Source organism: Musca domestica, unplaced genomic scaffold (assembly GCF_030504385.1).
Source record: "Musca domestica strain aabys unplaced genomic scaffold, Musca_domestica.polishedcontigs.V.1.1 104, whole genome shotgun sequence".
NCBI lineage: Eukaryota > Metazoa > Arthropoda > Insecta > Diptera > Muscidae > Musca > Musca domestica.
Genome location: NW_026712121.1, coordinates 1,446,236 through 1,471,558, shown reverse-complemented (window position 1 = coordinate 1,471,558; position 25,323 = coordinate 1,446,236). Strand labels below are relative to the sequence as shown.

At 34.3% G+C, this 25,323-nt stretch overlaps 3 protein-coding genes across 3 annotated transcripts; all 3 read right to left on the bottom strand.

The window, feature by feature from the left end:
* Positions 1–9,111: 9,111 nt before the first annotated feature.
* LOC101888013 (myosin-G heavy chain) lies at positions 9,112–11,348 on the bottom strand. The gene is made up of 2 exons (XM_005184141.4): positions 9,765–11,348; positions 9,112–9,697 (listed from the first exon to the last, which is right to left on the bottom strand). The coding sequence occupies exon 1, from the start codon at positions 11,161–11,163 to the stop codon at positions 9,955–9,957; it is 1,209 nt and encodes a 402-aa protein (XP_005184198.2). The 5' UTR covers positions 11,164–11,348; the 3' UTR covers positions 9,112–9,697; positions 9,765–9,954.
* Positions 11,349–13,984: 2,636 nt separating this feature from the next.
* LOC101888191 (fatty acid hydroxylase domain-containing protein 2) lies at positions 13,985–18,255 on the bottom strand. Its single transcript, XM_005184142.4, has 4 exons — positions 18,098–18,255; positions 17,795–17,970; positions 14,217–14,683; positions 13,985–14,157 (listed from the first exon to the last, which is right to left on the bottom strand). Exons 1-4 carry the CDS (start codon positions 18,156–18,158, stop codon positions 14,010–14,012), a joined length of 852 nt encoding a protein of 283 aa, XP_005184199.2. The 5' UTR covers positions 18,159–18,255; the 3' UTR covers positions 13,985–14,009.
* Positions 18,256–21,956: 3,701 nt separating this feature from the next.
* LOC101890836 (fatty acid hydroxylase domain-containing protein 2-like) lies at positions 21,957–24,522 on the bottom strand. The gene is made up of 4 exons (XM_005184160.4): positions 24,293–24,522; positions 24,058–24,233; positions 22,215–22,678; positions 21,957–22,134 (listed from the first exon to the last, which is right to left on the bottom strand). Exons 1-4 carry the CDS (start codon positions 24,387–24,389, stop codon positions 21,981–21,983), a joined length of 891 nt encoding a protein of 296 aa, XP_005184217.2. The 5' UTR covers positions 24,390–24,522; the 3' UTR covers positions 21,957–21,980.
* Positions 24,523–25,323: the final 801 nt, after the last annotated feature.

Genomic DNA, 25,323 nt, shown 5'->3' with positions numbered 1-25,323 from the left:
GTTCCTTTTTTGTAAAAATTCTAAATATTTAAAGAAAATGTTTACAAAGCCCTTCTGAAGAAAATTTCTAATTTTTTTAAGAATATTTTTCAAATACCTAAAATCGTGAATTTTTCATAAGGATTTTTGCAAGGCCCCCCTTGAACAAAAATTGGATTTTTTCAGAATATTTTTCAAACTTCCTCTGGTTTAAAAATCCTGCATATATCAAGAAAAATTTTACAAGGCCCTTTTGATCAAATGTTGTAATTTTTTTAAGAAAAATTTTAAAAGTTCTTCTTGTCTCAAGGATTTTGCAATGCCCCTCTTTCGAAAAATCGTGTACTCTTCAAGATTTCTTTCAGAATATTTTTCAAACTTCTCATAAAAATCCTGAATATATCAAGAAAAATTTTACTAATTACAAATGTTGTGAGTTTTTTTAAGAACATTTTTAAAAGTTCTTCTTGTCTCATGGATTTTTAAAAAGACTTTCAATGCCCCCTTTTCCAAAAGATGTTTCCAATTTTCCTCTTTTCTTTACAAATATTGGATTTTTTAAAAAGATTTTTGCAAGTTCCTTCTGAGCAAATATCATGAATTTTTCAGGAAAATTTTCAACCGTGGATTTTTGAATATTTTTACGAGGTCCATCTGACCAAAATTCATGGGTTTTTTGGAGAGCATTTCTCAAAGTTCCTTTTGATCCAAAAATCGTGAATTTTCCAAGAAAATTTTTAGATTATCATTCAGACCAAAAATTCTGAAGTTTACAGAATATTTTTCAAAGTTTTTCTAGACAAAAAAATCTTTCATACTTTAAGAAGATTTTACGAATGTCATTCTAACCAAAAATCGTGGATTTTTGAAGAAGATTTTTTAAGGTCCTACTGACCAACATTCGTGATCTTTTCTTAAGAATGTTTTCAAAAGTCGAGAGATGGTGAATTTTTTTTTGAAAGATTTTGAAAAGGTCTCTCCGACTGAATGAGAAACTGATTTCCATCTCTGATTGTTGTGTATACAATAGATTTAAAATTGGTGTGTCTGGTTACCCTAACATTTGTTGCAATTGTAGCGAATTGTTACTGGAAATCGTCTGTTATCACAAATGTTGTGCAAAAGAGAGCGATTCAAAATGAAATTTTGACAATTCTCTCACTGAGAATTGACATAGACAAAAGAAAATATAGACAACGAAAAGTCTGTCCGTCTGTCCATGTTAATTTGTAATTACTCTACACGCAATTATAGCCCGATCTTCACGAAATTTAGAATGAAGGTGGGGATAAGGTCAGAATAGAACCCTATTTCTTTTGGAGATGATCGCACAATATTTAGGTGTCGAAATGGACCAAAAACTGAAAAATTTCCTGATTTTGCAGTTGCTCTACAGGTCGTAATTATGGACCAATCGACGCGGAAATTAGCAAGGGGCTAAAGCTTCGGGTTGGGCAGAAGCCTTCCGATTTTGATGGTCAATGGATAATATTTAGTGGGTGAAAAAGACTATAACATTTGTGTTAAATAAAAGTCAAATTTCCATTATACCGCGAATGTTTTTAGTCCCGGCGAAATCATAAATAGACGAACAGGTCAATTCTAACCGTTACGTAGATGTCGATAGTAAATATATCGGATATATATAGCGAAATATATACAATATGTATATGCAAAGGAAAGGAATGTTAGATGTAATACTTATATCTCAAGAATGGCTGGACCGATTTTGACAAATTTTGTCAATTCAGAATGCCCTCTTGACATAAAAGCATAAAATCTAATCGCATAAAAATAAGTCAAAATTGATCTTAATATAGATTTTTTAGTATTTTGTGACATTTTTTATTTTTTCATATTTTTTATCGCATGCGCTTTTTTCAATTTGACGTATAATATTAAGGTGTAATATTTTTCCACCTTACAACACAGGTTTGGGATATTATATACAGATTGCTATTATTGTCCGATGCTCACGAAAAGGGTAGGGTTAGGCTCAGAAGGGCTAGGCCTATTGTTTTCAAAGATGTCCGCAATATATTTAGGGGACCAACAACTAAAAATGTTCCTGATTTTGCAGCCGTTATAAAGGTCATAAATAGAAACCAAAGGACACGAAATCTCGCATGAATTTAGAGTTTAGGACAGCGGGTAGAATGGACCACTACTTTTGTCTGAAAAATACCAACATTACTTACAGGCGATAGCCGAAATACACAAAGTGCGAACTTCTGCCTTTTTTGCTGATTTCGTTGACGAATATAGCCAAATATCGTAGACAAGAAGATCGTGTAGAAGAGTCTACATTTGGAGATACAAGGGGGCACCTGCTTTTGGAAATGATCGCAAAATACGACGGAGTGCGTAAATATAGGGCAAATGTCCCTGGTCAAAATGCTAAGGGTAATATCTGGGCAGTGCTCCGTCACATAATTTCAAAAGCGAAATCTTCCAAATTGGATTTGGACATAAGGGGGTTTTGAACATATTGTAGTGTTGTAGGGTATCACATGGTCGGCCCCGCACGACTATAGCCTTTGCTTACTTGTTTTCACTTGTCTTTTATTATGGAACAATTTTCAACTGACAAATATCCTACAGTTTTTGTTATTTTTAACGTTTTAGAATTGAGTGACTTTAAAATTCCCACTCAAACCCCTTAAACGATATAGACGACATCTGCTGATCCGATTTTTTTCGAAGATGAACGGCGAGAGCATTTCGTTGTCTATATTTTCTTTTGTCTATGGAATTGACATATTCTTTTTGAACAAATTTCTTCTCGCAATCACTTTCAACTCCTATTCTCCTTCCGGTGATTTATAGTTGGACAAGCAATTTTATTTAAAACATATTTATTTTGGTAATCACAATCCTAATTGTTTTTTCGGTTCATATTTTAATTTTTGAATGCTTCCTTCCTTTTTTTTGGCGGATAAATTGTTTTGTTTGCATGCAAGTTTATGCTCGGATTCCGTCTGTTTACTTTCCACAGTTTTCTTGTCAAAGAGAATAAAACTACCTTACTCTCTCATAAGGAGCTTTGTCCAGTAGCTCCTGCAGGAAATGTAACAAAACATACCTAATATATATTTTGACAATGAGATGTTTGGCATGGTACATGTTTGGTTCCAGAAATGCAGGAGTGTAAAAGTTTTTTCTGCGATAATCGATTTTTCCTTTATGATATCAAAAAAAAAAAAAAAAAAATGGAAAAATAGTAGATTTTTGCAGGCTCATAATTTTGGAAAAAATCAAGCATATGATTGCACGGTTTTACCTTCTAGTCTATCAAGGCATTTATTTCTTCATATAAAATTATGTACACCCCACGTATTCAGCTTTATGACTGGTACACAAAATAATAACAATAACCTGATAACCGATTTGCTGATTTTTTTAGCGAACAAACCCAATCCACAACCTAGCCAATCGAGCACATATATATTACCGTTCAAATATGTAATTTATTTAAACGTATCAGTTCATGTGTACATCGTGCCATATCTCAAGTGTTTTGACACAACATTCACTGATTTCATTATTAAAAAAGATAAGTTTTTTTTTTTCTCCTGAAAAATACTTTTATTCTTGGGACTTCCATTAGGAGTTAGCTTTATCTATTGCGTTTCAAGCATCTACTTGTTTGTTAATCGGTATTTAAAATCTCACAAGGTCTATACAAATAATGAGCCAATATTACTGGGAAATCCCCGAATCAGCAACAAAACAAAAATAGAACGATATTTTCAGTCTCTCAATTTATATGTTCATTGTATATGAACCTTAATGCAAATATTTCAAAGGGCTATAAACGTTTTATTACCCGGCTGAACAGAATCAGATAACAGTAACGCTAATCGCCCCCACCCGCTGTGTTGTAGATTTTAAGGCCATGGCGCAATGAACGCATTCAGCCTTTCTATACGTTTAATTACAGGGTGAGATAAAAAAACTGCAACAAAGTCAAACGCACTAATTTTTTCATTTTTTTTTTTTTTAATTTTATTGAATGAAAACCAAAAATGTCGGAAATAGCATCAAATTTTAGAATAAGATTTGTTTGAATTGGTAACCTTTGGCACGAATTATGGTCAATGAAACCGTCACACGCTGCCTGAATGTTGCTCTGCAGTAATTTGGCCCATTCCCGGCAAGGCGCTTGCTTGAGGTGATCCACACTTTGGTATGTTTTAGTGCCAACCTTGCTTTCCAAAATACTCCAGACACAGTAGTCGAACGGATTGGTATCCGGAGATTTTGGTGGCCATTGTGCACTGGAAATGAAGCGAGGAATCTCATTTTGTAACCATTCTTGGATGCCGTGTGCCATGTAAGACCTGTTGAAATGTCCAAAGTCTGCGGACAAAATGTTTGCGTGCCCAAGGCTTAAATATACCTTCCAGAATATTCGGCATTTATTCTGATGCCACGGCCGATTAATACGATTGGAGAGCGCCCACATCGACCATCGGCTGTTATGGCGGCCCTCACCGTCAGCATGGTCGGCGCTTGAGCTCTGGTGGCCAACCGAAGGTTCACATTTTCAGCTGACCTCTTCGGCAAGTAAACACGATCATTTTGTTTGTTTACAAACTGCTGGACAACAAATGTTTTCTCAACGAAGAAAAATCAAATTCGGCAGTTCACCACTTTCGGCCAAGCGAAGAAACTCTTTAACTCTTTTGAGTTTAGTTTCTCTCTGATGCGGTGTTAGTTCTTGCACTTTTAGGAATTACAATGGCTTTACCCCGAGCTAATTTTTCAATATTTGCCGAATGGAACATTGCGATATGTTCAGCTCACGAGCCATTTTTCGGCCACTGCGACGCGCGCTTCGATCAAGTCGCTTCTTTACTAATGTTGCTGTTTTCTTCTGTCCACTTCCTTGACGTCGGGCTACGCTACCAGTATCACAGTAACGAGCGATGGTACGATACATTTTAGACTTATTCACATTTAAATGCTGGAGTGCTCCAACGATAGCCACTTTTGGTTTTCCCAGCCAAATATAAGGAAATCACGCTTGAATTCCATCACGAATAACTTTTTTTCTGCAAAAATCTCACCAAAATACTTTTGTACGCTTGTATAATCACTGGAATAATTTTAACAGCTATCGGACGAGTGGCTTAGAAATGACAGCAGTCGAAAGATAGTTGCAGTTTTTTCATCTCACCCTGTACTAGTTTTAAATTGTTTTCTACATCAAAGTAAAAATCGGTTATCGTACTAAACGTTTTTACAGTTCTGGGCCTCAATTCTTTTTCTATGAAAATGTGAAATGGAAACTTTTGTTAAGGAAATATTTTTCATTTCATATTTTCATAAAACAAGAAACCAGGACCTGGAACAGGCCATCTGAATGTCGATATGTCCAAATGAGTTTTTTTTTTTAATTTGACTTTATCGCATTTTCTTTCGTATTGACATACGATCCTGCTTTGAACAAAATGTTTTCTTTGGGTGTATCAGTCTATGATTGGTCGCCAGAAGATCTCATAGTTTACCCCCAAAAAGAAATGTTAAAATAAATATTTAGACTACTTTCTCACCTGATTATCACTGTGGTCTCTGCAGGCCTCTGTTTGTTTAGACACTTTTCAATGTTATGGAGGAGTTATGCCACGAGATGTTCACACGTTTCTACGTATAGATATATGTATTTTTATCGTTCATGTGTGCAGCACTTTGTTATATACACATATTCTTACAACATGATCGTTAAAGCCGATATTTGTTGTTAAAATATATTCATTTACTGTTGTTGTTATTGTAGCCGTTATATTGGGGTCTATACGAAGACATGGACCTGCATAGGTAACTTTTGTCATAAGCCTTTACAATATTCAAACGCGAAACTGAAAAAAAAATCGGTGAATAATGTAGATAAAATAGACCGACTATCGGGGAGTACCGTTATATGGGGGCTATTCGAAGACGTGTCATAGGCTGTAGTCTTCATTGCGAACTGCAAATACTAAATTTGAAATAGTTCCGGTAAATAATGTCTTTAAAATCATCAAAATACCCAATATCGGGAGGTACCGTTATATGGGGGCTATACGAAGACGTGGACCTACATGGCTCATTTTCTCTCTTGGGATGTAGTATCCATTACGAACTTACAAATTTGAAAAAATTCCGGTAAATAATGTCGCTTAAATCATCGAAATACCGAATATCGGGTGGTACCTGCAGTCATAATACACATTTGAGTAAAATTTTATCAACATACTTCATTTCGTTCGGAAGCTAGAATGATTTCCACAGACGGACAGACGGATTTTATGCTGATCAAGAATATATATACTTTGTGGGGTCTAAAATCTATATTTCGAGGTGTTACAAACGGAATGACAAACTTAATATACCCTCCATACTATGGTGGAGGGTATAAAAAAACAAATAACTTCTTGCATTCATTTTGAATAAATAATTGAAAACCGCGAAAACAGAATGAAAGGTCAACATTTCTTTTCAACATCGTCTTCTATTAATCTCTAAAGGTTTATTTTGCTACAAAAACTGTAGATTTCGTCGATGCATACGTTGCAATAATCATTTTGGAAACACCCGAATTTGAATATTTTCTGAACAATTTTTTATTATTGAATTATTAAAGTTGACATATTATGCCACGAAAATAAAAAATATGGTATCGTAGCCCTATCTTGATTTTATTGTACCATGCTACAATGGATAGTTACTCATAAATGTACATTTATGTTTCCATGTTTAACTCTAATTAAATAATGCCTATCTAATATTTTTAAACAGATAAAAGTTGATGGATTGGTAATTCCATATAATTGTCATATAATGGTAGTCTGTATCTCACTTAAACGACAAACCGAAAGTGTACAAAAATTTGATCTTCCAAAATGGAAAATGACGCCGTCGTAGGTTCCGCTTTCATAAAAAAATGGGAGCTTGGTGCAAAGTGGTACTAAAACATGCAAAAAAAGAATGCAAAGGGTATGGTAATTTGTCGTCATTTGGCTAATGTTAACAAATATTAAAATACTATTAACGACGTATGGTTCGGTTGCTGACGTCATAACAAACAAAAAATGTGACGACAAATGTTATCTTTTTAGGGACTTATTGTGATATCATTACTAAATGTTTTTTTTAAGATATCGACAAAATCAATAAAACTCAGAATATACAATTTTTGAGCTGTGGCGTTTTTCTGCTCAATAGTTTAATGGTAATAAATGTAAATCGTATCAGTAAAGTAGTCAGATGAAGGACCAGAGGCCTGGCACCAGAAGTGGTCACTTTAAAGATATGTTTTTTTGCACATTGTCCACAGAAAAGTTCACAGCCCCTGGATATATATATTTTTGCCATTGCTGGCTACGTCCCTGAGTTACATACATTTGTATGTTGATTAATCATTTGTTATCTCCAAAAGTGTCGATAAAGGGTACACGCGAACCTCATCTTTTTAGTGTTGTCTTAGCAACGTCGTTCATTTTTATGTTATATTCCTATTTAAAATAAGTAAAAATGTCATGGCTATACCAATATCTTGAACGATTATACCTAATCTAAGGAGTTTAGATTTTAAGAAACTTTACATGAAAATATAGTGGTAAAGGGTATCACGTGCTGGGCGAAAAATGACTAAAAAAACAGTATATGGAACTATTTAACTCATTCCCATTGAAATCAGCAATCTTAGTTGCTTTGCAGCAAGACAGTTCCCCCCAAGGATTCATTGACATACAAGGTGAGATGAAAAAACTACAAGCAACTTCAGACTGCTGTCATTTCTAAGCCACTAGTTCGACAGCTGTTAAAATTATTCCAGTGACAGTTCATTATTTTGTTTACAAGCGTACAAAAGCATTTTGGTGAGATCTTTCCAGGAAAAAAGTTATTCGTGATGGAATTCAAGCGTGATAGTGTGATTTCTTTATATTTAGCTGGAAAACCAAAAGTGGCTATCGTAAGAACACTTCAGCATTTAAATGTGAATAGATCTCGTTAACGTGATACCGTACGTCAAGGAAGTGGACGGAAGAAAACAGCAACATCAGCAGAAATGGTTCGAATAGTAAAGAAGCGACTTGATAGAAACCCTCGTCGTAGTGGCCAAAAAATGGCTCGTGAGCTGAACGTATCGCAATATTCCATTCGGCAAATATTGAAAAATGAGCCATTGAAATTCCAAAAAGTGCAAGAACTTACACCGCAAGAGAAAGAAAATAGACTCAAAGGAGCTAAAGAGTTGCTTCGTTTGGTCGAAAGTGGTGAACTGTCGAATTTGATTTTCTCCGATGAGAAAACATTCGTTGTCCAGCAGTTTGTAAACAAACAAATAGATGGCGTTTACTTGCCAAAGAGGTCAGCTGAAAATTTTAGTTTTTTATCTCACCCTGTAATACCTGCTAAATACGTAATGGCGACTTTAGAGGCTTTCGGATTATACTTGTCTATCCAAAGAATCACTGTGTTACCCAATTTTAGAAGTGGATAATTTTTGACATATTCGGAAACACTTTCTGGTAACATTCAATAATATCAACATTGGGATCAATAAGCTCTGATTCTCACCTTCTCTCCCACCATTAAAATACAATTTAACCGTCATATGATGGATGATATACTGTTTCGCTTGTTTCCAAGAAAACATCAAAAATATAATTAAGAATTTCAACTGAAAATCGATACGACGAGTTAAATGCTTACGCAAATAAAATAAAAACGACAGTATTTACCACACATGTACTTCTCAAGATATCAATACCAAAAGTTATTTTTAGACTCACTTGTTGAGATCTAACACCCTTTTGGCAAACGATTGATCGTTTTTTCCTACCAAAGAGTGGAGGCCATAACTTCGCCTTATTAACAGTGAAATATCCAAACATTAGTCTAATTTTTGAAAAAAAAAAACATATCCATGGACGTCGTTAAACTGCATGTCATCTCGATATTGATTTAAATTACACATTGAATATGTTTTCTATTGAAAATTAGTCAAGTCAACATTTGGTCTGCTATTTGGTATTATCGTATCACTATCGCCGAATCGCAACGATTCCAATATCACATCTTTTGTACCTCGCCGGGTACAACAAATTTTAACAGATTGAGAATTATCTCCAACAAATTTATGAACTCGTTTTATATAATTTTATTTTATTAACTTTATATATATTTATAATACAAAAATATTAATCTTAAATTGGGATTTTATAATTTTGTGTTTATGTTTGGGGGGGTTTCTGCTTCAAATGCGTTGCACAGAATTCTTACATAACTAGAAGAATACATTTCTAAAAAAAAAAACGAAAATATGTAATCCTATTAAATACTATGTTTTTGTCTAGAGCAATAGCGAATCTGAAACAAGATCAAATATATCAAAAAACAAAACATGTAGCTTTTAATGTTAACATTAAAAGCACACAAAAAGAAAGACAATAATTTTGGCCTCACGTGTTTTTTTTTTTGTTTTTACAAAACATTTCATTTCAAATACAATTGTATTGCTTTTCTTATGCTTAGCTACCATGGGTAGATAGTTTCCAATTAATTAAAAATACTAAAAAATTATGGGTATGATAATATATAAAATAGGTATACGGAATATTTTATAAAGTAGTATTGTTGCGAATTGAAATGGTAGGTAAAGAGCGGGAACCAATATTGTAAAATCTCACTCCGAAAAATGTTGCGTTTCATGTTCTGTGGGGGGTTTAAACTGAAATTGAAAAAGAAGTCGATTTACTTTTATTGTCACTGATGTGATATCATCACATTTTACTGACCCTATTTCTAAAATTATTTTTTCCATTCTAATTATTTAGTTATCACAATTTAACACTGCTAAGCAATTTGTGATATATCCCAGACATCTTCGTCGTCATCGTCCTCCTCACCCTGTTTCCCCACTCTTAACAAATGCTGGCGATGCTGTTGGTGATGGCTTCCATCAGTGTTGGACTGCTGATGCCGTCGTCAGTCATTGTACATGCCATCGACCAAGAAATCCATACGGCGATAGTGGCGTGTTGACCAACAGTCGCGGAATCGCCGATAGGTTGTGATTAGAACTCCTATGACAAGTGGTATTATGAAGATCATTGAGACAACGGGTAGAATATAATCTCGACCACCATGGAAACTGTTGTGATTGAAATTCTCCTGTGAGGGTTGGGCATAGGGTGCTTCGGGTAAGGGTAATTTGCTGGAAGAAGATTGTTGCTGCTGCTGTTTGGTTATGTTAACCCATGCCGGGTTTTGTTTATCCAAATCGGGGAAATCTTCTACGCCATAGGTGACTGTGGGTTTTTTCGGCTTAGGTGTGGTTGTTGTTGTGGTAGTGGTTGTCGTAGTGGTAGTTGTTGTCGTTGTGCTGGTGGTGGTCGTCGTTGTGCTTGTTGCCTGTGTCGTTGTGCTCACATTTTTATTAACATTTATTCCAGATCCCCCACCAGGAGAAACGGCCGTGGTTGTTGTTGCATTACTTGCAGTTGCATTTGTTTTTCCAACAATGGCTGGTGCGTTTGTTGTTGTAGTAGTTGATGAATTGTGCACAACGACAGCAGGAGATGCTGTTGTTGGTTTTGTTGTCTCGTTTGCATTTACTTTAGTTGTATTATTTATAATTGTGTTATTTTTATCGACATGAGTCAAGTGTGCTTTATCGTCAACAACAGCAGTGCTGTTATTTGAAGCTATGGACATATTTTCGCTTTTATTATTGACAATGTCCGCATTCATGGTTTGATTTAGTTTTTCTCCATTATCCTTATCTGACTTGGTGGTAGCATTCCTCAAATCAATAACAATATTTTCGGATACTTGTTGGCCGACTTTAGCTGTTTTGGGAGCCTCAGTTGTAGTGGTGCTGCTTGATTTCTTTTCCACTTCAGTTTTATTGTTTTCCAGCCCACTGACTGTGTAGTTTCCGACTTGCGTCACTTTCCGCGATTTCACCTGATTGGCTTCCTTGCTGTTCATCAACTGTGTCAATGGTATATCTGATGGTTTCAAGGCTGAACCGGTAATCACTTTAACATCTTTATTGCTAAGTTCGATTATGGTCTTGGTGTCGCTTGTATTGGATGCAGTTGTAATGTTGGTCTTAGCCTCGTCCACGGTTGCTACCAACAACAAACTGGACCCCCACACAGTTATCAATAGTAAAAGTTTTGTGTATTCCATTTTGTCCAATTTATTTGTAATCCATAATAATTAAATGGGATGTATGGTAGAGAGTAATACTGGCGCTTATTCCACGGATAATTTAATTTACTTGTGATGCCGTTGACGTTGCAACGTTGGTTGTTCGTTGCGAGCGTTGGAAAGAAAAATGAAAAACGTCCCAACGAATCGAATATGAAGGCCACAAAGGAATACCTGATAAAAAAAAAAAAACAGAAAGCAAAGACTCCGGGTACTCTGTTGTTTACGAATGAGACATGAGAAAATTGAACATCTTCACTAAAGAGCACGGCACTAGCTGCTACTATCGTTTTTCCAAATTCTATCAATAATGTGGCGTTTCCACTGCACTTGATTCGCTCTCTATTCGTTGTTTGACCCTTAACTATGAAAAACCTACTTAATTCTTCACACAAAATTTCCTGAGCGAACACTCATATTCGTACATTGTTCAAATCAAATCACTCTCAGAACGACGAAAAAATGTGTCCCATCCCTAACAAATGAGAGCATTTATCGAAAAAATAAATTATGACATTTAAAAATTGAAAATAGAAAAATTTAATGAAATTTTGATAATTTTTGGGAAGACTGAAAATTATGAATGAAAATTACAATGTTGAATAGCGTATGTACATTCAAACGAGAGTAAATTTTGTTTTCTCTCTCATCCGAGGTACGCATATTGTCCACGAGTTGAAATTTCCACAGGAAACTGGAAACAAAAGAGGCAATATTTTCAAAATGTTTGTATCGGCAGAAAAAATGTTTGACAAGTGTCTCTCCAGCAAAATTAAAAAACAGAAAAATACAAAAATATGTTAAAAATGTCAACATTTACACAAAAAGTTGAAAACGTGAATGAAATTTTTAAAATTAATGATATAATAAATCTTTGGTAGAAAAACAATCATTTCTTCTACTCATATTACTGAGAATTTAATGTATTTTAGTATAAATTCCCATTAAAATCAACAAACAAAATTTTTGAAAAAATGAATTATTTTACTATGAATTACTAATCGTGCCGTATGAACGGGTTAATTCGTGTACCTAATTCTGAGAGCGAACAACGTTGTTCGGTTTTCAATGGAAACATGCTATAAATATGCTCTGTTCATCGATGTTTTGTTTTGAATTGAATTTTGCTGCTATGTTTATGGGGATTCGTAGGTCGACTCTTGACTTATCGAGTCACTGGGAAATCGATAAAAGGATTGTCATGATTTGTAAGTAAAAAAGTACGATTTCTCTTGAAGAAAAAATATTCCCAGTATTGGAACAACTCTAGTTTAGTAAAAACTCTTAGATTTTTTGGAAATTTTTTCCAGAGGTAGGTATTTTTACCCTGATCCCGGGAAACTATTTTTTTCTTGGGGGACGGACCCGGGACCCCAGATTTTTGACCCAAAAGTCCGGGATCAAGACCCCGCCTGGACCCGGATCCACTTACCCGATATGTGACCACTAGTTGGATAGGAATTTTCATAAGCTTTCCAACGATACATTGTCTATATCGGATAAGTGGATCCGGGTCTAGTAGGGGTCTCGAACCCGGACTTTCGGGTCAAAAATCTGGGGTCCCAGGTCCGTCCCCCAAGAAAAAAATAGTTTCCCGGGATCATGGTTAAAATACCTACCACTGAAAAAATTTTCGAAAAAATTGAAGAGTTTTTACTAAACTAGAGTTAAGCCCCAGTATTTTTTATAAAAGCAATCTTAATGTATTTAACAATACTTATTCTTGTAAAAATTTATTGCTGCGGTCCGACAATTTATTTTATAAAATATTAGGAAGTGTTCGGAGGCGGTTGGCTCTCAGAGTTGCATAGAATTTAAAATGTGTGACCGTTAACCTTGAAATGTTCTAATATTCAATGGAATAGATACATACTTGAAAGTTTAAATAACAAAATGTTGTAGAATGTAAGAATTCAACTTGGATTGTATTGTACAAAGCTTAAATGTCATTAAACATGAATTTTGTTGTGTAATCTGTTTGTAAAATAAAGAAATGTGGAATTCCCTTTTTACGAATTACGTTGTCGAGAGAGTGCAGGAATGGAAAAAGAGTACAAATTTCATTAAATTATAAAAACGATGTTGATTCTAATTTTATTCTCTGCTCCAGAACCTGCAAGAATCTACCAGTTTTAAAATTTGTTTTAAATATCATAAAGGGAAATTGGTTATCGTGGTAAAAACTTTTATTTTCTTGCAGTTCTGGAACAGACAGAACAGAGTTGTATTGCGGTAAAAAGCATACATTTTACGGAACAGCTGCTTTCCCGCTGAATATTACTAGAAATAGGTGCGTACGATAAAAAAAATAAATACAAAATGCAACCGATTCCCTAAAAAAATTTGTTACATTCTGTAAATGCTGAGAAAATGAAAACTGGAATTTTTAAAGTAGAAAATAAACTATAAAATAGAAAAATAATAAATTTAAACTAGAAAATAATACAATCTTTAAGGCTTATAGCCTGAAAAATATGGCCTGTTCCAGAACTGCAAGAATATCAAAATTTTTACTACGAAAACCGATTTCCCTTTATGATATCGGAAAAATTAGCAAAACTAATAGATTTTTGAAGGTTCTGGAATAACCCTATAGTTTTCCCAGTAAGAAATTGCTAACGCTCGATAACAAAACTGTCAAAATGGTCCTCTTCTTATTTGTCTTTGGAAATTTTGTAAACAATTATTGAACAACATTAAAAAAACAGCTGTTTCGTATAATCAAAATTACTATTTTTATAGTCCAAATTAGTATTTGGGATTAATGCTCGGTATTTGCCAAACTTTTAAATAAAATAAATTTACTTCCTTCTTCATTTATTTATTCACTTTTGTTTCTTTGTAACTTTCACATTTTTATCGTTGTTATTCTTGTCCAACTTCTTGGATCTGGCTTTCCAACCCATTGGACTTTCCTTATAGGTTCCATGTAATTTATCCAACCAACCGAAGACACCAAAATTATAATTAAACCTAAAAAATATAAAAGAAATAAACAAAAAATTCCACAACACTAAAACATTTCTACATACTTAGCATGATGATAGTCGTGGAACACCACCGATGACTTATACAAAGGCCATGGAAATGAGTATCCTGTATGATCAGTCATGGAGTTTACAATTGCTAGTATGGTAAATGTCCAGACCACTGTTATGTGAGCATTTACGAGTACACTCGACAGGGCAATGGGTCCCAAGTTGCTTAGGAGATGTTCCAAAGGTTGGCAGTAGAAGGTTATGGCCGCAACTGGCGCTGTCCATTCATGATGTTGTTTGTGTATGTATTTGTAGATGGAACGATGGTGTAACATACGATGGGCATAATAGAACATAACCTCCTCCAGCAGGGCCATTATTGCTATATCCAAAAGATATGTTTTCAGAGAAGGCAGTTGACGTATACTCTCTTTGGTCCATTGGTGGGTAAAGCTTTTGGCAAAGACATAGAGTAGAATTGGCGTCACAAGCAGCTGATTGATAAGGACTTGTCTAACGGCCTAAAATTTGAAAAGAAAATAATTATTTCCAGAGAACGGCCCTTGTAAGCCATCATCCACATCAAATATGCCTGATGAGCCGCTTAACCAACGGCGAAACGCGTCGCATAGTGGTGAGTGTGTGATAGTGTCTATCTGGCTTTCCTTTTCACTGCAAATTTCAGATCATTAAGCTCGTCTCGAAAGAGAAAACAAACACTTAGAAAATAATTATTATTATCATGATTTAAAGGTGGTTTCAAATTCTAAGCGAAAGCGATTATTATCTACTTTTGACAGATAGCAATCAGTGTTTGTTTTCAATAAATGTTTGGGATTTAAGATTAGACCCAGAGCAAGTGTCTTAATTATAGTGGTTTATATGACATTATTTGTATTTGTATTATCTAATCGCTTTGTATTTGCTAGTCATATAAACACCACCCATAGAGATTAATTTAAATCTGTAGACCCAAAACACCTGCAATCGTAGTCCAATAAGACACTATTTAATACAAATAACCTCTTTAAACTATGGACTATAGTTCCCTTAATGTTATTTGTAAAAAATATGATGGTCTGTATATTTGGAATGTTATTTTTTCCAAAAATGATAAATAGTGGAATTTAACTGAAATTACGGTAGAACTAAGAAGGTAATGTCATGCAATCAATTTTTTTTCAAAATTATTTACGTATTGTCAATATGTTTATTTATAAATCCAGAGCTGGATATTGTTATTTGAAATTAGATTACTTTTGGTCTATTCCAGAATTGCAAAATTGTAAAACTTTTTACTACCATAACCGATTTTCCTTTTATGATGTCGAAAAAATGCAAAAATAGTAGATTCTTGCCATACTTAGGCTGGAAATACATAAAGCGCACATTTGGCTGGCTTAAGTCATCGGCTGGCTTCTTCGTAAATGAACAAAGGAATTTTAGGTTGACCTAGTTTGATTTTGGCCCTAGGCTCCTTTGTTCATTTCCGAAGAAGCCAGCCGATGACTTAAGCCAGCCAAATAAGCGCTTTATGTATTCCCAGCTTTAGCGTTACCATAGTCCCATTCTTTTTTCTTCTCATTTATGCATGATTGAATAAAATATATCTCAAGAAAAATTCTTACCTTGCGGACATTCATGATTTAGCTGAATTAAAATCGAAAAAGCACAACAAATGGAATAAACAAAGTAAGAACAAGACCCATTAGCGTTGCCATATTCTCAAATTATTTTTTGCTCATGTATGCATGACTAGAGAAGTGACCTCTCCAGAAAAATTCTTACAGTGCAAATTGAATTCGATGGCGATATTCTCATAATCGAGCTGAATAAAAATCCACAAATTTATTGACCACGAATTTTTTGACAGAAAATTTTTCAAGATCCACGATTTCTAGGCATGAAAAAATTTTTCTAAATAAAAGAGTCACTATTCTTGAGCGTGCATATTGTTTGATTTTTTAAAAATCCATGGGTTTTCCCCGGAAATCTTTGAAAAATCCACGATGTTGGTAAGAAATCTGTTCATAAAAAACCTACACGATTCTTGATTAAGAATGCACCATTTTGTCCACAATTACCATGTTTTATAGACAGGTATGAAAAAAACCCTTTTTATTTTGGAACTCATCTTTTATTTTCAAATAATTTTAAGATCAATTCCATAACTACTTCGCAAGACTTGTGACATATTTTTGTAATATTTAATAATAATTCCGTCCGACTTTTTTGAGTTGGTTGAATAGAAGAATCATTTGCCCTTTATTTACATACCATTGACGTTACTGAAAAAATCGGTATCTGAACAACTGAAAATTTGTTTTTATCGAAAATTGTCGTTAATTCTGTCGTTTCATAGTTACAGAATCGCACTACAGATCCCTTTTATCCGTAAAAAGGATTTTAGATGAGAATACATAAAACGCTTCATTGACTGGTTTAAGTCATCGGTAAAAGAACAAAGGTCCAACATCGAACTAATTCAATCTAGAGATACTTTGTTCATCTACGGAGAAGCTATTCGAATAAGCGTTTTATGTATTCTCACCTTTGTGGTCTGTTCCAGAACTGCAAAAATGTAAAAATGTTTACTCCGATAACTTCGATTTACGAAAAAATGCAAGAGTAGTAGATTCTTTCAGGTTCTGGAACCGAACATTAATTTCCCCTATTATACAATCCACATACTTCTCGTGATCTATTACTTGATGTTTCTACATTATATAGATGTCGCGAGTTTCAAATTATAAACAATTTTATATTTTTGCTTTTCTCTAATGCGTCTAACTAGATTTGATCCATTATAAATAGTTGTATGAGGCTAAATTGCATTAAGGCTGGAAATACATAAAGAGCATATTTGGCTGGCTTAAGTCAGCGGCTGGCTTCTTCGTAGATGAACAAAGGAGGTTTAGGTTGACTTAGTTCGATTTTGGCCCTAGACTCCTTTGTTTATTTCCGAAGAAGCCAGCCGATGACTTAAGGCTGGGAATACTAAAGCGCATATTTGGCTGGCTTAAGTCATCGGCTGGCTTCTTCGGAAATGAACAAAGGAGTCTAGGGCCAAAATCGAACTATGTCAACCTAAAACTCCTTTGTTCATCTACGAAGAAGCCAGCCGATGACTTAAGCCAGCCAAATATGCGCTTTATGTATTTCCAGCCTAAGTCAAGCTAAACTTCTTTTTTCTTTTACGAAAAAGCCAAACGATAACTTATACCAGAAAAGAGTTCTCTTTTATATATCCAACATAAAGGTGACGCTTTTTTAACTGCTTCGAAAAATAACAAAGGAGCGTAGGGACAAAATCGAACTAAGTCGACCTTAAACTCCATTGTTTCTCTACGAAAAAGCCAGCCAATGACTTAAGCCAGTCAAAAAGTGTTTTATGTATTCTCACCTTAAAAACGACACCGTCTACTCCAACTTTTAAAGTGCTCGATCTATTGTGTCCTTTAGAGGTAATTTGTTAATTTTTAGGTATTGCAAAAAGTTTTAACCGATTTAAGATACATTGTACTTAATGGAAATATTGAATTTCATTTGTTCACTTCTTTATGAATAGAACAGACCTTGACCTTCTGTCTACGTAACTTGTTTTTGATTTAATAATACACTTTGCAACTTACCTTCCAAAATTTCTTCATATCCAATGGTACATTTTGTTCCGGCTGTATTTTATGCTTGAAAAACCATTTTGGCCGTTGCGTGTAATCGACTATCGCAAATATGGACGCATATATCCAATAGGTAACAAATACAAGTATGGTGGAATTAAGAACCCATACTCTAACGGGATCATCACCTGCACAAGAAATATTGCTCAGATTAGTACAAAGTTCAATATTTTCACTAAATTAGATAGGAGATTTTGCCGGTCGGCCGGTGTATATTCAAAAAATGAAAGATAACACAAGTAGTTTTTTTTTTACCAGTAGCATCCAAGAATTTATTCCAAATCGCTTGTGTTTCAAAACCGAGCTTTGTCAACATGATGTTGCGCTTTTCTTTTGTACATCCGTAAAGTAACAATGTTATTTTGCGAATGCCGACGCTCCGCTTCAGAGATTGTGTTAACGCTTAGCTGCGCCGTCTTTGATAATCAAAGCAAATCGAAACAAAACAAATTCTAATCTCCTACGATTATCAGTAGCCAGAGGCGTCGCCTTGAGAATTTTGTAATAAGTTTCTAATAACGGGATAATATAAAAATTATAGTGATAGTAGTAAAAATAATAATAATTATTATAATAATATCAACAATGATAACAACAATAATATTAATTATTGAGTGTGTATGGAACCCCATAATTTGCTCAAATTATTACAACATGTTCGATAACCCAAATATTCACTAAATGAAAGCGAATAAAGAGAGCAATTTTGAAGTTGAGTAACTGAGAGTTTATAAAATCTTACTGTAAAAATTTACTCAGTAAGAATTATCCAGTAACATCAGCTGAATGAAAAAATCTGTTTTATGATCGATGCAGAAACAAATTTACGAATTTCAGGAAATAATTTAATTATTTTTCGAAAACATTCAACATTATATCATACCACCTGAAACAACTGTTGTCTTGGTAGATTTTTCTGAATGTTGTTCGATAATTTTGAGTGATTTGGTAAGGTTATCTTACATAACTATTGCTATTCCACAATTTTTTTCGATATCATAAATAGAAAATCGGTTATCGTAGTAAAAACTTTTAAACTCTGGCAGTTCGGGAACCTACTATATTATTATTAAATATGTACGATAACCCCAATATTTGTATATATTATACAACATGTTGTTCGATAACCCAATGCCCAGTAAATGAGTGTGAGATCGGGAATAAAATTTATATAACTGAGAGTTTTGAAATTCTCAACGACCTTTCCCCATTGAAGAGTAATATCTTTACCATATTTCCCATAATAAAATATACGTCCACGCCCCTGTTTTTGATTATCATTTTCAAAATAAAACAATAACTTTATTGCTTCTGTAAGTAAATGATTTGAGAACACTTGAACCTGTTTCCACTCTTTTTTAATTGATTTGGATTTTGATACCTACAGTTACTATGGGATACGAGGTCGGTTCTTATACTCTCCACCAAAAGAGGGACCTTATAAAACCCTATTTCAGGTTTTTGTAGAAGGAGTTTTTTACGTTGTCAATTCCTTTGATTATACCTCAACTAAATGATTTATCTTTGCAAAATGCTTAATTTATGTGTCAGTATAAAGTAGGCATAATGTAAATATATTTTTGATCAGCATAATATATCAGGTCGATATTCCCAATATAACATATATTGTATTACATAAACTCGAAAAAAATATTCAATATGGGTCCACTTTGTGTTAAAGCCCTCATGTAACGGCACCTCCTTATTTTTGGGTTTTTTGAAGGCATGGGCTCGATTTTCAACCACATCAGTCAGCTGTAATTTGATATCTCGGGCTCTCAGTGCTTTTCGCTTCCACTTTTTAGGGATTTTTAGGTTAGGCTATTTTTTTTTTTAAATTTTCGCTTAGTAGAAGTCACAAGAAGAGCGGTCCTGCTGTCCTTGTTGCTATTTTCTCTTATTCAGCGTTTTTCAAGAGTGAGAGAGTGCGTTTTTTATACGGCTGGCTTCTTTGGAAAAGAAGAAAGGAGAGTAGGGCCAAAATCGAACTAAGTCAACCTAAAACGCCTTTGTTCCTCTACGAAGATCCAGCCGATAACAAGGAGTTGCTAAATACACAAGTAAAGTACATATAATGGTAGAAGAATACAGGTAAAGGCTGAGATAAAAAAAACTGCATCAAAGTCGAACTTCATCATTTTTACATTTTGTTGAATGAAAGCAAAAAATGTCGGAAATAGCATTCAATTTTAAAATAAGTTTAGATTTGTCCGAATTGGTCAACTTTGGCACAAATTATGGTCTTCAAACGGCCAATGAAACCGACACACTCTTCCCGAATCTTGATCTACGGTATTTTGGTCCATTCCCGGCGAAGCGCTTGCTTGAGGTGATCGACACTTTGGTATTTTTTGGTTCCAAGCTTGCTTCCCAAAATACTCCAGACATAATAGTCCAACGGATTGGTATACGGAGATTTTGGTGGCCGTTGCACACTGGAAATGACGCGATGAACCTTATTTTGTAACCATTCGGCCAAAATGTTTGCATGCTCTAATACACCCTTCAGAATATTTTCGCGATTATATTCGGCATTTATTCTGATGCCACGATCCATTAATACAAGCGGAGAGCCACCATCGGCTGTTATGGCGGCCCAAACCATCAGCAACTCTAGCTCTTTTGAGTCTATTTTCTTTCTGTTGCGGTGTAAGTTCTTCCACTTTTTGGAATTTTAATTGCTTTGCCCCGAGCTCATTTTTCAATATTTGCCGAATGGAATATTGCGATATGTTCAGCTCACGAGTCATTTTTCGGCCACTGCAACGCGGGTTTCGATCAAGTCGCTTCTTTACTTTTTGAACCATTTCTGCAGATGTTGTTGTTTTCTTCCATACACTTCCTTGGCGTCGGGCTACGCTACCAGTATCACGGTAACGAGCGATATAAATTTACATAATGAAGTGTCTCTGGAATGATTTTAACAGCTGTCGGACGAGTGGCTTGGAATTGACAGCTTTCTAATGTTGGTTGCAGTTTTTTCTTCTCACCCTGTACGTGATAGCAAGAATTATAAGTCATATGTAAAATTACAATAATAAAAGTGACAGTAGTCCAGAAAGAAAGAATTTTGCAGAAGAAGGAAAATTGCAAGTGACAGAAAGAGAAAAAATTGTCTCTCAAAATTTTCTCTTCATTTTTTAGTTTGTCTCTTGACTCTTGGAAAAATCTACAAAGAAGGTGAAAAATGCACAATTCATTAAGAAAATAGTTCATAAATATCCTATATTATTCTGTAAAAATATTCTCAAAAATCGACGATAAATCCTAAATACTCTTCCCTTTTTGTTTTAAATATTAAATATTTTTTTTTATCTAAATTATACACTCGATTACACCAATGTAAAATTAAAGGTGAGAGTCCTTTTTTGACTGGCTTAAGTCATCGGCTTGCTTCTTCGTAAAAGAACAAGGGAGCTATAGGTTGACTTAGTTCAATTTCGGCCCATAATTTATAATTGTTAACCCTAAAGGTGAGAATGCATTAAACGCTTTTTTTGACTGGCTTAAATCATTGACTGGTTCCCTTGGAAAAGAACAAAGGAGCATATGGCCAAAATCGAACTAAGTCAACCTGAAACTAATTTGTTCTTCTACGCCAGCCGATGACTTAAGTCAGTCGAAAAAGCGTCTTATATATTCTCACCTCAAGCTCCTTTGTTCTTTTCGAGAAGCCAGCCGATGAATGAAACCAGTCGAAAAACGTTTAATGTATTCTCACCTTAATGAGGTAACATCATGCAATCATATAGTTGCAATTTATTTTTTTAAATATACATTTCATTGTCGAATAACACAGTGAAGTTAAATTTGACAAGCTAAATTACAGAAAATTCAACAGCTGGATATTATTTGAAATAAAGTTACGTTGATTTCATTACACGATGGATTATACCTTTATACCTTTAAAAATGTTCTTTAACCCCATAAATATTCATTGGAAATTTGGAAATAAAACTTCTCGATTATTCCTTTGAAACATATTTTTTAAAAATCAAAGATTTTTCGAAAAAAAAATTCTTTAAAAATAATACTAAAAAATATTGGATATTCGTTAAGATATATTCTTAAATCCACGATTATTAAGAGAAAAAAAATCATAAGATTTTCAATACTTTTTCATAATCTCAATTTCAGTTTATTTTGTTTTCGATTTTTTATTAACACTTTTCGCGTTCTTTTTCATTGCCTTATCCTTGGGCTTGACCTTGGAGTCCGTTTCCACTTTAGATTCCCTATAGGTACCATGGAGTTTGTCCAACCAACCAAACATGCCATAGTTGTAATTGAATCTAAAAAATATTACAAAATAATAATAACAAGTATGAAATCAAATGAAAATAAGAAAAAAACATTTAAAAATAAAACTCACTTTGAATGATGCAAGTCATGATAACGTATCGAAGAACCCGAACGTGGAAATGAATAACCCGAATGATCAGCCATTGAATTCAATATGGCCAATGTCAGGAACAACCAGACGGTAAAGACATGTGATCGCACCAAGGCAAAGGATAGAGATACTGGAATCAAATTTAAAAATATATGCTCCAATGGATGACAATAGAAGGTAATGGCAGCAATGGGCGCAGTCCATTCGTGATGTTTCTTGTGAACATATTTATAAATGGATTTGTGATGCATCAACCGGTGAATGTAGTAGAAATAGAATTCTTCCAAAATGGACACCACAACAATGTCGAAAAGAACTTTTTGCAATGTCGGCAATTCACGGATAGGCGTTGTGTTGCAACGCACCTTGAAGAGAGTGTGATAGAGGACGAAATACATTGGAATGCCAACGACAGTTTGATTCATCAAGACGTTGAGAATGCCCTGTGGGAAAAAGAAAATCAAATTTAATTAAATTCGACTTCACCGACATAAGTTGCAGTTATATAAAGACCTTTTTTACTGACTTAAAGGTGAGAATACATAAAACACTTTTTTTGACTGGTTTCGGCTTTCTTCTTCGGAAAAGAACAAAGAAACGTAGGGACAAAAACGAACTCAGTCAACCTAAAACTCCTTTGTTCCTTTACGAAGAAGCCAGCCAATGACTTGAGCCAATCAAAAAAGGCTTTTATGTACTCTCACCTTAAGTCATCAACAGGCTTCTTCGTAAATGAACAACCAAGAACAAAGGAATGTAGATTGAAAAATTATAAATTATGGACCAAAATCGATCTAAGTCAACCTACAACTTCTTTGTTCTTTTATAAAGAGGCCAGCCGATGACTTAGGGTGGAAATACACAGAGCGCATATAGTTCGATTTTGGCTCTGCGCTTCTTTGTTCTTTTCCGAAGAAGCCAGCGGATGACTTAAACCAGTCAAAAAGCTTTTTATGTATTCTCACCTTTAGCCCCCGATTATTTTCTTCGGTTATTACATGGTAGAAGAAAACATGTAGATGCATCAACCTATGAAAACATTGATATGTCAAAAATTTTAAATGTTTTTTTTTTTAATTTAAGTAGATTTTTATCTGTTTTTTTATACGACGTCAATCGGATGTTTGCAAATTTGAATAATTTTTCATTAAAAATTTTCAATTCCAAAATTGGTTTGACAGTTCATTGTCCCATCAGCTGTGTCAATGCGCCTAACTGTTTCTTCTACCATGGATTATTGTTCTGTTAATTCATGGTAAAATTAAGAAGATAAAGTCATCAAGGCATGTCATTTAATTAAAACCTTTACGTGGGTTAACCCTGATAATTTACTAAGCACAATAAATTTAAAGTATGTTTTCTATAGTCATATTTATTGTGATTGGCCAATTTCAAGTATTAACCCGGGTAGAGCTTTAAATGTGTAAGTACATAAAGAGCCTTTTTACTGGTTAAGTTATCGGCTGATATCTTCATAGATGAACATAGGAGTGTTAGGTTGACTTAGTTCAATTTCGGTCCATAATTTGTACTTGCTCACCCTACTCTCCTTTTTCTTTTACGAAGAAGCCAGCCGATGACTTAAGCCAGTAAAAAACTTCTATGTATTCTTAGCTTAAGTATGCATTTTCCTTGTCAAACTTCAGTGAATAAAAATCAGGTTCCCATCCCTACAATGGATTTATAAATATAAATTTTGACAATGAGATGTCAAATGAATAATTTTGAAAAAATGTAAACATATGATTGCATGACTTTACCTTCTTAATTCTACCATGGGTTTTTTAAAAGACCTTTTTATTAATGTAATGATATCACCGACCTCTATTAGTCTCTTCGTTTCGACCGGTTCATTTTTCTGCGGCTGAATTTTATATTTTCGTACAGATTTCGGCTTCAACGTAACATCCATAAAGGTATACCAACTTGCATTAAGCCAGTATACCAGCATAAATATTGCTGTCGTGCCGAAGACCCAAACGATTTGGGGATCATCACCTGCTAAAAAAAAATCGTTATATCTTAAAATTCTTTATAAAATATGCAGCATTACCTACCTATAATGTCGATTACATTGTTCCACTTCTTTTCCAAAACATATCCCACATAGTGATATTTATCAGCTATGTGATTGAGAATTTGACCGGCGTTCATGTTGCGATTAAAACTAAAATATCTGAACTTTGGGTGTATTTTTATTTTTTTCGAAAAAGAACAACAACAACAACACTTTTCGGCATACTATCAGAAATATGTGAAGCTTATCGGTGACAATAAAAACAATTGCATATTGATAATGTTTATAAACAAAGTGTTGTTGTACATTTCGAAATAACCTTATCGAAGTTGTTCAATATTCAAACGATTATGGGTTAATGTGAGAATACATAGAACGCTTTTTTAACTCATCGGATGGATTCTTCGAAAAAAAAAACAAAAGGGCGTGGGGCGAAAATCGATCTAAGTCAACCTAAAACTCCTTTCTTCCTCTACGAAGAAGCCAGCCGATACCTTAAGCCTGTCAAAAAACAGCGTTCTATGTATTGTCATCTTTACATACAAAATCTAGCCCCGGGTTGACTTAGTTCGATTTTGGCCTTACTCTCTTTTGTTCTTTCCGAAGAAGCCAGCCGATGACATAAGACAGTCAAAAAAGGAGTTTAATGTATTCTCATAGCATTAAGGGTGGAAACACATAAAGCGCATATTTGGCTGGCTTAAGTCATCGGCTGGCTTCTTCGTAAGTGAACAAAGGAGTTTTAGGTTGACTTAGTTCGATTTTGGTCCCAGGCTCCATTGTTCATTTCCAAAGAAGCCAGCCGACTTAAGCCAGCCAAATATGCGCTTTATGTATTCTCATAGCTTTAAGTCATCTGCTGGCATCAAACCATGGTAGAAGAATATAGATAGAGGCATCAGGACAGCTGTTGGGACGATGAAATGTAAAACCAATTTTGGAATTGAAAATGTTGAATGAAAAATTATTTAAATTTACAAAAATTGTTGAAAAACACCTATTATAATAACCTCCGAATGACATTGTATAAGAAAACATATAAAAATCGACCTATATTTGAAAAGACATTTA